The sequence below is a fragment of the Caretta caretta genome, chromosome 6 (assembly GCF_965140235.1).
Source record: "Caretta caretta isolate rCarCar2 chromosome 6, rCarCar1.hap1, whole genome shotgun sequence".
NCBI lineage: Eukaryota > Metazoa > Chordata > Testudines > Cheloniidae > Caretta > Caretta caretta.
This window is the reverse complement of record NC_134211.1, coordinates 108,249-121,104: the sequence shown is the minus strand read 5'-3', so window position 1 is coordinate 121,104 and position 12,856 is coordinate 108,249. Positions and strand designations below refer to the sequence as shown.

The 12,856-nt window shown below is 59.8% G+C and overlaps 1 protein-coding gene across 10 annotated transcripts; it reads right to left on the bottom strand.

The window, feature by feature from the left end:
* Positions 1–741: 741 nt before the first annotated feature.
* ATXN2L (ataxin 2 like) lies at positions 742–12,856 on the bottom strand. 10 transcript variants are annotated; one of them, XM_048855429.2, is made up of 24 exons: positions 12,639–12,856; positions 12,278–12,314; positions 11,126–11,197; positions 10,658–10,714; positions 9,616–9,687; positions 8,445–8,595; positions 8,224–8,348; positions 7,974–8,065; positions 6,391–6,591; positions 6,131–6,306; positions 5,849–5,953; positions 5,388–5,585; positions 4,984–5,073; positions 4,596–4,663; positions 4,232–4,512; positions 4,044–4,113; positions 3,779–3,925; positions 3,371–3,443; positions 2,857–3,044; positions 2,478–2,607; positions 2,272–2,393; positions 1,964–2,173; positions 1,692–1,881; positions 944–1,205 (listed from the first exon to the last, which is right to left on the bottom strand). In XM_048855429.2, exons 1-24 carry the CDS (start codon positions 12,839–12,841, stop codon positions 1,156–1,158), a joined length of 3,108 nt encoding a protein of 1,035 aa, XP_048711386.1. In that variant the 5' UTR covers positions 12,842–12,856; the 3' UTR covers positions 944–1,155. The 10 variants fall into 10 exon arrangements, with proteins under 10 accessions (XP_074985190.1, XP_074985191.1, XP_074985193.1 ...); XM_048855428.2 differs by having other exon boundaries at positions 944–1,200; XM_075129089.1 differs by lacking the exon at positions 1,692–1,881 and having other exon boundaries at positions 742–1,205.

The following is a 12,856-nucleotide window of genomic DNA, read 5'->3' as shown; positions in this document are numbered from 1 at the left end:
GGAGGGGACTTCTGGCATGGGAGAGCTGGTGCTAGAGGCTCACATCCCCCCAATGGGTTGGGCTCTGATAGTGATACTAGCCCTGCAGGGACCAGGCAACACTGATTCCTTAGAGGGTCCTGCTCTTGTCCAGGGCCCAGTGGACTAGCAGAGGGGCAGCACCCAGCTTTGGGTGCTTGCCAAGCAAAGCAGTGGGAGAAGGGGGTGGATTAGCTCCCAGGGAGTGGATTAGCTCCCAGGGAGCACAGCTGGGGGCTGATGAAGCTGAAGGAGAATGGTGGAACAAGGGCAAATAGGGACAAACTACCCTGGCTGAAGTCAGGGCAGAGATGGGATGGGAGGGAAAAGCCTCCCCCCAGCATGGATAGCAGGGCCCTAGTTGGTGCAGAGCCCCAGGCTCCTTCACCCCTTCCAGGAGCAGCTGGAGGCCACTAAGAGGGGGAGTCCTGCCATCAACCCCCTGCTCCAGCTGAGGGGCAGCAGCAGGGTGGAAGCTGCAGATCTCACTTCCCCCTTCACAGGCTTCTTTCTGGCTGCCCCACACTACTTTTAGCCACTCCTTTACAGGGATCATCAGCAGTGAGTGCATAGCCGCCTCACAGCCAGGCTCAGGCTAGGGCCCACCCCGCACAGCAGAAATGAAGGGACAGAGAGAAGAGAACAGAAGCCAGGACTCCAACCCCCCCCAGGCTATTCTTCCCCCCCCCCCAAGCCCCCAGAGACTCACCCCAACACCCACAATGGAGTTAGTTTAAAATTTTATTTTATTTTTTTTCCCACTTTTTAAATATTTTTATGTAATAAAAAGTCGGTGGTCATCAGTCTGGTCTGCTCCTGTGTTCGCATTACTAGGGGAGGGGAGCCCAACGCTCTGTTTAACAGCCCGATTGGAGTTATAAATAATAGAAAATAAAACCATGGCGGCTCCAGAAGCCAGGGGCAGGTGGCTCTTGCCGCTGTGCGCTCTGCAAACCAACAAAAAAGGTGCTTGGTAAAGCCCCGCCCCCAGCTGTGGCACCGTAAGGGGCAGGCTGGGGGCTCCACCTCAGGGCCCAGCTGCCAGGCCGGGGCACATACAAGGGGGCAGAAGGAGCAAACCGGATCCCGGGCAGGGGCCGGCGCTGGGAGTTCAGTTCACAGTCAGGAATCGAGGCTTCAATTTCCAGGGGGGTGGAATGGGAGCTGCTGGGATGGGTGAGACTGAACTAGAAAGAGAGCAGAGATTGTTAGTGAGCAAAGCAGGACAGGACCCCCAGCAGGGAGACAGGGCAGCAGCCCACCTGCCCGCCCACCTACCCACCCAGGTGGCCTATTCCACCCCACTCCACCCCGAGCCCCCCTCATGGGCCCTGCCCCAGGATTAGGGAGATGGGAAAAACAAGCCCACAACACCTCTCCTTCCTCCTGCAGCCAAACAGGCCCTATCCTCTCCCCTCATACTGCTACATCTATGCCCTTCATCACACCCATCTCCTGGGGCAATGAGCACTGCAGGCCTGTTCCACTTGTTGGACCCTCCATCATCTCTCAGAGCTGCCACAGGCCCGCCCCCCCAGCTCAGGGAAGGAAGGGTAGCCCCTCGACACCCTGCCAGCATGGAGGGTGGGGGGTTACTCTGGTACCAGCCTGGCCCATCACACACACCCACCAGTCCTGAGCCTCTGAGACATCCCCCCACCCCCAGCACTGACCTTGATGGTGTCCTATATAGGTGTATGGAGATGGTGTGGAGGCTGAGAGGGTGGGCACCCCGCTCTGTGGCACGCCGCCTTGGGGGGGCCCCCCATGGGTCTGCGAGGGGTGGAGCAGCATGACCTGGGGGGGATGAGGCGCCCCGGGGTGGGGGGGCGGTGCTGCTGTTATTCCAGTCTGGACATGGGCCTGCGGGAGGGGAGAGCAGGGGGATGAGCGTGGGCGGGTGGGGCCCACGCAGTGCCCGCAGCCCTGCTGCCCTACCACCTACCTGGGTGACATGGGCCATGTTGGTGTAGCTGTGTTGCAGCTGCTGGTGGGCGTGGATGGCGTAGACAGCCGGCTGGGGGAAGCTGCTCTGGGGGGACTGGGCGCTGGGCCCTGGCGTGATGGAGGGTGGCGTGGCCGTCAGCGTGGCTGTGTGGTACAGATTCTGCTGCTGCTGGGCACCGGCCAGGTGGGGCGGCTGCCCAGCCTGGTGCTGCGCCAGGACACAGGAATGTAGTGAGCAGGGTCAGGGGGTCAAACCCTCCCCCCCCACTACCCTCCCCCTCAGCCCTGGGGGAGGTCCCCCCTCACCTGCACGGGGCTGGGGGCAGCATGCTGGGCCTGCTGTTGGTTCCCTGTCGGGGTGGTGGCTGGCTGAGGCTGGTGGGGGTGCAGCTGTGTTGCATGGTGGGGATAAGACTGATGAACTGTAGCTGAAGAGAGACACCCAGTCAGACCCAGAGCAGCAGAACTGGTCCCAGCCCCCGGGGCTCCCCGGCCCCAGCCCACAGACTCACCATAGAGCGTCTGGGGCGTGGGCTGCTCCGAGGGAGGGTACTGGGGCGTGGAGGACGACACAATGGCCTGGGGGTGGCTGCCAGATGTCATCATGCGGGGATTGCTCTGCAGCATGGGGGCGAATACAGGCTGCAAGGGAAGAACCATACCTCACGGCTGTTAGAGGGACCATCCCTGCGTGCTCACCCCTCACCATACCCCTCTGTCCCCAAAGGCTGGAAGGGCCGGCCCCCATGGCTGTTAAGACAGACCATCCCCACACACTCACCCCTCTGCCCAGAGATGGCCCCACCGAGGCTGCAATGGGACAGAAGGGCCCTTCTCACCTCACCCCCATGCTCTGCCCATGCTCCTCCCTCCCCTCCCCGAGGCCCTTACCTGAGAAGGGTAGTGCGCCATAGGCTGCATCATGGTGGGTTGCCCCGTGAACTGCTGGGGGTTGTAGGAAATGTAGGAGGAGTAGGGCGTAGCTGCTACCAGGGGGGGCCCTGCTGCCGCTGCCGCCTGCATAATGGGGGGGGCGGATGTTGGCTGATGCTGGTCCGAGCGCTGGGGTGGGAGGGAACCTGTGGGAAAAGGAGCCAGCTGCTCAAAACGGACCCCAGAAGCCCCTAGGCCATATGGCTGCCTCAACCCCATGATGAGGGACCCTCCCCTCCAGCCCCACACGATGGTCCCTGCTGCCACCTCTCCCCAGACATCCCATCATCACTCCAGTGGATCAGCATCTGCTGCCCTGGGAGGGGCCCCAGGCTAGCCCCACCCAGCCCAATCTTGCCCTTTGGCCCAGCCACCAGGGAGGGGAGCTCTGCCCATGCTTTAGCCAGCTCCCCTCCCATCAGCGCAGCTGGTGCCAGACTTGCTATGCCACACTGGGAAACGCCAGGCTCACCTTTGGCCCCTCGGTACTTGCCCTGCTGGCCAGGCACAGAGCTGGAGACAGGGTAGGGGTACATCTGGGGTGCCTGCAACGAGAGAGCAGCAGTAGGGTGATTATTTGAGAACAAGGAGAGCTCCCCCCAGAGGACAGGGACCCCTAGCCCCATTTACCCACCCTCAGCAGCACCCCCTCATACTCTGGATAGGCTCTGCTCCCACACCATCCCCCACACCCTTCCCAGTTGCCCCCGCTCTGGACAGGCCCTGCTCCCCCATCCCTGCAGCCCCCACCCCAACAGACCCTGCTCCCTCATCCCCCCATCCCTGCAGCTCCCCCCCAACCCCGCACCCCTCTGGACAGGCCCTGCTCCCCCCACACCCCTGCAGCTTCCTCCCAGTACAGCGGTGGGGTGGGGCTCACCTGGACAGCAGGGCTCATGTGGATCTGAGGTATGTAGGAAATATACTGGGGGCTGTACATGCCCGTCTGGCCGGCTGTGATCACTGGGATGGAGGGAGTGGAATGGGCGCGAGGGCCCGGTGACGTGGGGGTGCTCGTTGACTTGTTCTGGAAGCAGACAGAGCAGCTGAGCATGGGGCCCAGCCAGATCCCCACCAGTGATGGGGAGGACCAGCAGCCGCTGGAGCCAATGGGGCTCCCACTCCCCCCAGCCCAGACCACTCACCACGGAGAGCAGTGTTTTCGAGGGATTGAACTCCTTGGCGTTGGGATTCAGAGTCGATTTCTTCACTTGCCTGAAACCAGTGCAGGACAAATCAGGGTTAAAAACCCTGGAAAGCTCAGCGTCCCCATCCAACCTGCCCCCACCCACTCCCCAGTGAGAACCCCCCAGGCCCTCCACTGCAGACTCACTCGGACACAGGTCCCTCTTCTTTGTCCTCGGGCTCGCCCTTGCCCGGGGGGCTGGCCACCTGCTGCTCGGCCACCTCACACAGCCCCTTCTCCTCTTTGCCACTCTCTGGCAGCAGCTCCAGGCTGGTCCCACTGGGCTTTGGCACCATGCTCACGGCGGGTGCCTGCTCGGGCCCCTCGCAGATGCCTGGCTCAAGGGCCTTCTCCTTGCCCTCCAGAGGCTCCTTGGGCCTGGCACTGAAGGACTCCAGGCTGGCCTCTGGGGAACTGCTCGGCTGGAGCTGTGGGGGAGGCAGATACTGGTGGTAAGCCCAGCCCAGACACGCCAACTCCCCCCGTCCTCCCTGCGGTCACCAGGCCTTACCTTGAACTGGGCCCCAAACTTGCGCAGCTCCTCCAGCTGGGTCCGCTTCTGCTCATTCTGCAGCCCTGCTGTGGAGAACAGCACAGAGTGAGCTGAGGGGCTGCTGCAGCCTCAGGGTGCCCCCAGGCACAGGGCAACCCCCCACTCCAACCCTGCAGCATCACTGAAGCTCTGCCAACACAGATGGATTATGCTTCCATGGGAGAGACAGATCACAGAAGACACCCCCAACAGGAGGATGCAGGCCCCTGCGTCCCTTCCCCAGGTCCCTTCGCTTGGGAAGTGGAAGCTTGGAACAGTCTCCCTCAGGGGTACACACCAGGTTCAGAGGCTTCACAGGGTGGCTGGGGGCCCGGCCCTGTCAGTGCTGACTCCCAAACTCACATACCTTTGTTGGTTGCCTTGTTGAGCTCACATGATCCGGTCACTTCCAAGGTTCTGCCAGGATCTTTAGCCACAGATGTGGGAGCCTCTTTCCCTGGGAGGGGAAAATGAGGGATAGCTCAGTGGTTTGAGCATTGGTCTGCTAAACCCAGGGTTGTGAGTTCAATCCTTGAGGGGGCCATTTAGGGATTGGGACAAAAATTGTGGATTGGTCCTGCTTTGAGCAGGGGGTTGGACTAGATGACCTCCCGAGGTCCCTTCCAACCCTGATATTCTATGAAATCCCTTAACACATTACACCACCCTGCCCACACCCAACCCCTGCTCCACAGCACAGCTCCCCAGGCCCATCTCCTCACAGCTGCCACAACAGTCCCCAGAAACCCCATGCTGCTCCCTGGGCCTTACCCTCAACAGCAGTGGCTGGCACGGGGGCTGCTACTTTGGGAGAAGGGGGGTTTGGGGAAACACTCGACTCCAGGCCAGTTCTGGCCTCTGACGGGGATGCAGGTGCTGCTGGCACGGCGGATCCCACCGAAGAATCCTGGGAAGAGACTGGAGTGGCTGAGGCAGACTTGGGAGAGCGAGGAGGGTACATGCGGCCCACTGCAGGAAGAAAGGTTAGAGATGGGGTGAGAACATAGGTCCTGATCCCCCCCACACACAACGAGAGACACAGGGACAACTACACAAACTAGGGCTCTCAGACTCTATAAACCACCACCCTTGGCTCCAAAAGGGCCCTGCAGGTTAACCCTCAGCCGCTTCTCCTGCCCACCAGGCTAACAGTGACTGGGGCGAATGTTCCAGCTGCAGACCCCTCTCTAGCCATCAGAGCATAGGCGAGGCCCTGCAGAAAGATCCCCTACCTGCAGGGGGAGCTGCCGAGACCTCCACAGGGCGGCTTGACGGGGAAGACATGGTCTTGGCACCCCGGATGGGACGCTGGGACTTCGGAGACATTCGGGAGGGTCCTGGAAAGCAAGCAAGCATAGGAGGGCGTTACAGGGCAGGTGCAGCAGCTTGGACATAGTCCCTGGCCTTCCCAGAGAGTGGTGTGCGAACTCTGGGCTGGAGGGCACTGGAGACCAGCCTCAGGCATTGCTGGAGCCCACGCCAGGAAGCCTCTCAGGTAGGTCCCCGGATCTCACCTCCATTGATCCCTCGCTGCTCCGGGACGGGACTAGAGTTGCTGTCCGGATGGTGCGCACTGCCCCGAGGAGGCATGGACCCCGCCCCTGGCCTCCCACCCCGAGAGCTGCTACACCGGACGCCTCCTCGTGAGCCCTCTCTGACGCGCTGTGGCAGCGGGACATACTTGCCCTCCCTGCAGACACAGACGGGAGAGGTGTTACATAGGCTCCCACACCCTCCCCACCCCACCCCACATGTGTGCATACACCTCTCTCACCTGGAGGCCAAGATGGGGCTGTCCCTGCCAGACACCTGCCTCTGCACAGAGCTGTGCTTCTCCTCCTCCGTCCGTCCGTCGTCGTTCTCCATGGCAATGCGCAGGCGGTACTGGGGGCTCGACTCAATCTCCCGGGCCAACTGGGCCGCCCGGGCTTCCCGCTGCCGGAACTCCTCCGAGTTATCTTTCTCTAGAGGAACGCTAGGACAGGGACAGACAGAGACAGGCCTCAGTGCCAGCTGACCCTCCCAACAGCAGTGCAGGATGCCATTGTGGCTCAGGGCTGTCTGAAGCCCCCCCTTTTGGGTGGCAATTGCTGCTCTGGTCTCCACTGGAGGAAGCCTGTTTCTGGAATTGGTTTGCCCATCTGAGTACAAGGAGGATGAAAATCAGCCTGCATGCTGTCAACGTGGAAAAAGCAGCCTCCCGGCTGGGCATGAGTACCAGTGGTGCAGCCACCGGACAAGGGAGGAAGCAGATACTTGGGAGCAGAAGCCAGCCCCGGGGCAATTCGGAACTGAAGATTGACAGGCTTTAGACAATGAAAAGCAAGCATGAGCAAGGAGTTGCTTTCACCCAGAACCACACTGAGCAGTTCCAGAACCAAGAGCTACACAGCACTTGTCTGTGTGGGATGCTGGAGAGCTGCACCCCAACCACATGCAGGTGCACAGGGAGCGAGGCTGGGCTCTGCAGGGACGTGCACACAAACACTTGGTCACTTTTGTGGTTCAGATGCATCCAGACACATTTTCTTACCAAACAGTTTTTAATCTGGACATTTTCTTAGGAAATTCTGTACCAAAAAAATCTACATGAGAGGGACACCACCTTCAGATGAAGACAATTAAAGAAAAGGAGTTGGAGGTAGTTCCAACTTCTATGTTTGCACCCAGCCTGCCCTACGCTCTATCCAAGGTCCTCCGACCTGAGCCACCCCCTCCCACCACACACACCCCCCTGCCCCTGTCCATTTTTGTGGGTTTAAAACCACCTGTTCCTATTCTAATCTCTCTCTCTCCCTTCTGCTATATGAAAGGCCCACAAGGACAAAGGAAAGAGTGTCCGACTCCCCAGGGCAGTGCTTCTCAAACCCTGGCCTGCAGGCCACATGTGGCCCAATCGGTATACAATACGGCCCATCTCACATCCTCAGGTCCATATAGGTAGTATATATATTGTGTGGATGCAGCCCACAACATACATACAACTGCATATACAGCCCACAGCGGTAAATAGGTTGAGAACCATTGGCCCAGGAAAACAGAAAGGCGGACTAGACAAATCCCCAAAGAAAACACGCTGGAAAAGGATTATATTTTTGCACGGAACAAGAGTGAACAAACTCCTTCCAACGGAGGTGTGACTTTAAATGAAAGCCAGCCTGAGCTTGACTATTCCCTCACTGCTGAGAGCAACACCCTTGTTCTTTCAACAGAGCCCTGTGTGGTACTGCAGTTCTTCTCGAAAGGGGCAGCCCCTTTGGCCTTTGTAGCTTGATACGAAGGCACTGACCCAAGAATCACACGTTCTTCCCCATGAGCAACAGCTGCCTCCCACACAGAGCCCAGGCCCACACTCACGTGTAGGAGGACAAACTGCTGTCGTACGTTGTCTTCACTCCATAGTTCTCTTCATTAAACTTGAACATCTCATTGGGATCCCAGCCATTAGACTGCAACAAGGTCAAGTGTTAGATACAGGCTCTGCAGAGCCCCCAGCGCTGAACGCCAAGCAGCAGAAGGGATCTGGGTACCCCAGAGCCCTCTCCCCAACCTAACCCCTGCCCACCACACCCCAGGCCCTGAATGCAAGGAGGAGCGAGGTTCTTACCATGTCAGACTCCAGGTCATAGTCATCACTGTTGCTGTCCCCTCCTTCCCAGCGCTGCAGCACCTTCTCTTTGTGCTCCCCATTCACCTTGGAGTTCATGGCGATGGCAGAGTCCGTGAACTTGTCTAGGAGCAGACAATGGGCCATAAGGTCTGCCACCCCCTCTGGGTGACCCCCCAGCCCCAAGCAGGGACAGGCCCCATCCAGAGGGCCAGCATTACCTTTGGTGGCGTAATTGAAATCAACATTGCGGAAATGCACCAGCATGACATCCGTGGGCTTGAAGACCATGGTGTCCACGATGTCCTCCCGCTTAGGTCCCACCAGCTGATCCGGGGTCTTCCTGTGCACCGCATCCACAGCAAGCTCAAACTGCAAACAGCCACCATTACTGCACACGGCACCCCTGCCCCAAGAACCGGCCTTCCCCTGCCATGGGGGACCCCACATGTTCACCACAGAGCTCAGATGCTCTGTGCCCTGTCCCAGGAGCCAGCCTCCCACTGTCATGGAGGATCCCACGGTTACTCCTGGGGGAATTCTGCTCCACTGCAGAATACAGAATTTCCTGTTTTCCACACAGAATTTCGGGCCACTGGGCTCTGCAGTGCCCAGATTGCAGTGACTGGAGCACCCAGCCTGGCTGGGCTGGATACTTTTTGATCCCCATTCTTGCAGGGACTGGAGAGTGCCTGGGACGACCCAGCCAGCTCTGGCAATGTGTGAGGAAGGGCACGGCTGCACCACACCATGTGCCCCGGTGAGACAGTAAAGAAGTTGTGGGGGACTAAAGGCTCTGGAGGGACTGCTGTCTGGGCTGGGGGTTACCCCATGGCTGGGCTCGGGGGAGGGGAGGGGTGCCTAGGGGGTGTCCCACGGGCTGGGCTCTGGCATGAGGGGTGTCTGGGCTGGGGGGCGCCCCGTGGCTCAGCTCTGGGGGGAAGGGGGTGTGGGTGTCTGGGCTCTGGGGGCATGACACAGCTCCCTCCAGCCCTCCAATCTGGAACTGGGTTGTTGTAGGGGTTTCTTTAACTCTTTACTCCTGGGGGAATCTTTTTTGCTGTTGTCTGTATTGTTGACAGGAAAGGTATTTTAATTATATTGTGTTATTTTGACAAATAAAATATGCAGAATTTTAAAATATTGTGCACAGAATTTTTAATTTTTTTTTTTGGGCGCAGAATTCCACCAGGACTAACATGTTAATCACTGAGCTTAGATGCTCTGCGCCATGTCCTAAGAGCCAGCCCTGCCACTGCCCAGGGGCGACCCCAGATGTTCACCACGGAACTCTGACACTGTGTGCTCTGTCTCAAGAGTCAGCCTCCTGCTTCCCAGAGAACTGGCCAGCCATGAGGACCCCAGCATTTCACTACCCCCCCAGATGCTTACCTTAGAGCTGAGGGTTTTAAAAATCCCCTCAAAGGTGCTGCCATTTTTCACCTTCACATCACACGTGGAGCCCTGGGGACAGAGCCAGAGTTTAGCACTGGCTGGGGAAGCACATACCACAGGGTCCAAGGTCCCCTCCACTAGAGCACAACCTGTCTCTCCTTCACACCATCCCCACTCCCACGGCAGCTCCCAGGGTCTCCCTGCTCACCCCCCGGTTGAAAAGAGAGAAGATGCCCGAAGTGAATCATGCTGGGAAACAGCACACACTCTCATGGGCACCTGTTACACACGGTCCTACTAGACTCACGGCTGCTCCCGGATGCCCAGCACTCCGGAGGCTCGTACTATCCTAAACCAGGCAGCACCACTCAGCTGAGGGCCCACCACTGTGACCCACTGTGAGGGCAAGAGCTGCCAGAGCCCAGGGGCAGCTTGCAGACTGGGATGGGGTGAGACCTCTGGCTGTGAAACTCCCAGACCACCCCCAAGAACATCTCTTTCTACAACAGGACACACATAGCAGCCAGTGACCTCTCCCCAGTCCCGCTGAGGACAGTGGCACACAGGTGGGGGGAATTCAGGCCTCCTGCACAGACACCCGTTTCTGGATGCTGCGTGCTGCACTTCGACACGCTGATGATGAGCGCAGGCATGGGTCAGCCAGCATTATCACCCAATCTGCAGTGCCAGCCTGGCCTTCAGCTCCTTATCCCTCCTGCCCCTGCCACCAACACAGCTGCTGCTCCTTTCCTCTCTCTTCCCACAGGCCCAGTCCCACCCCCCAGCAGAAAATACCCCAGATCCCCCCTCCCCAGACATGCCCTGCTGGATGACACCCCCCCCCCTCCCCCCGGTTCCCAACCCAAAGGCCAATGCTGGGAACAGGGAGTTTCTGACAGAGGGGACAGTATGACTCCCCTCACCCACCCCGCCAGTCAGAAACTCCTCCCTGCCCCCAAGACCCTAGCAACAGCCTGCTCCTGAATGGACCATGCTAGGCATCCCCCTCAGCACTGGAGCAGGAACTGACAGGACTTACCACAACAGCCGTCAGGAAATGCAGCATTCGAGAATTGTTATAGACACCTTCGAACACCTGTCATTAACACAGTGAGATGAACCCATCAACAAGGAGCAGTGAACACACCTCCTTCATCCCCTAGGCTTCCCCTGTACGCACCACCCTCAGCGCCCGTGTTAGGAGCCAGGGCAGTTACCAGGATGAGTAGTGTGCTAACAGCGATCACCTCGGTGATGCTAGTTACAGGGCATGCTTGGGGTACGACTCCAGGGCCAGCCACATGCTGCTGTGTGGAGACGCAGGCTTGGGTCCTGAACGACCCCCAAACTTTGGAGCCCTGAGCTCATGCCAACCCCATCTGCACCAGCAGGCCCAGAGTGAGCCTGCCCCCTCTTCTCCAGGAGGACCCAATCCAAGGATTCACAGATCTTAAGGCCAGAATGATCCAGTCTGGCCTCCTGCGTAACCCAAGCCAGAGAATCTCACCCAGCAACCCCAGCACATGGCCCAGTGAGAGGGAAGAGACAGCACTGCAGGGAAACCTCCTCCAAGGTGGATCTGAGAGAGAGACAGCTGGATGTCACAGTCCCACTAGCGACTCTGTACTCCCACAAGCACTGCAACTCCCATGCAGCTGTGCCTCATGCCCGCCCCCCCGCTCCGCTACAGGGACTGAGCCAACAGCTCTGCTGAGGGTAGATTCTGGCTGCAGCATTTGGTACTGCCAACACACAAGGCAGAGGATCCAACTTCAGGGAACCAGAGAACACATCCTTGGGCTTGGGACAAGAGCAGACTAGATTTGGGCATCATGACCATGAACCTGAAGCAGAACATCTCTTCTAAAGGAGCTTTTCAGAGCCGAACACCCCGCCCTCCCAGTGATGGGAAGCCAGTGGGGAGGTGTTCAGCTGCATACTTTGAGTGAAGGGGAGGGACCAATTTAAAAGCAGATACCCCCTGGGGATTGAGAAGGCAATTATGGGACCTTTCACCTCTAGAGTTCCAATCTGGCCCTGGGTTGTAGGAATAAATTGGCTCAGGAGATATGGGACTTTCCCCCTCCAGAGGGCACTAGTTCCAATCTGGACTGACTGGCTCAGGGGGTGAGGAATGACACCCGTCTGGCTCCATCTTGCTCCAGGCCCCAAAGGAACTGGCTGGCTCACTGCGGACCCCTGTCACACTGGTGTCCCTTGAGATCCAAGGGAAGCTAGTGCTACCAAAAAACTAAGAGACACACTCATTATGATCTGGGCCACAGGGAAGCAGTTAAAGGTCAGAGTGCTGGGTGGCAGGTCAGGTCCCTCTCTTCTCTAGCACACGCTTTTGGGAAACATCTAAACTTGCATTGCCACTACAATGCAGACAGTAAGAAATGCCAGGAAAGTCCAGCGGAGGCCTTGGGAAGAGCAGTATGGAGACTATATTGTCCGAGGCGTTAGCGGAGGCCAGCGCAAGCCATCCCCAGCCCATGCCATGTTCTCAAGAAAGAGGAAGGGCCTGCCCAGCCACCCCGGCTGCTGCGGAGGAGAAGAGGCTGTTGATCAGGAAGTCAGTGCAACAGACAGCCTGGCCCCCCTGGAAGACCAGCATGAGGTTTCCCCCCCCCCCTTAGGCAGGGCCGCAGGTACTTACTGGAGACTGGGGAGGCCCCTTCCCTGTGCTCTGCCCCCTGAAACAAACCACGGGGAGAGAGAGTTACAGAACTGCCGCGCCCCCGGGCCCGCGCCCGCGCCCGCGCCCCCGCCAGGGGCCCCACAGGCTCACCAGGCGGGCAGCCCGGACGCCTGGGTCCCAACCCCGCGCCGCCAGAGCTTTGGGGAGGGGTCTCCCTCTCCCTCGCGCCGCCGGGCGGGGATTGGCTGCAGCACCGGCCAATCAGCACCACGCTCGCGCGGCCCCCTCCGGGCGCGCGCAGTCCCGGGACCCTCCCGGCGGCCCCCCCGGCCCGCGCACGAGGAGGGGTGACCCCCTCCCTCCAGAGCCCCGCTGTTACCTGGTGCCGCCGCCGCTTCCTCCGGGGCCGCCGCCGCCCCCGCCCGGGGCCGCCGCCGCCGCCCGCCCCGCCCCGCCGCTGGGGCTGAGGCTGCCGTTGGGGCTGGGGGCGGCCCCCGGCGGCGGGGCCTTGCGGGCGGGCGGGGGCCCGGCCTGGGGCCCGGGGCCGCCCGGCGGGGGCAGCGGCTGCGGCTGCTTCAACATGGCGGCGCCGGCGCG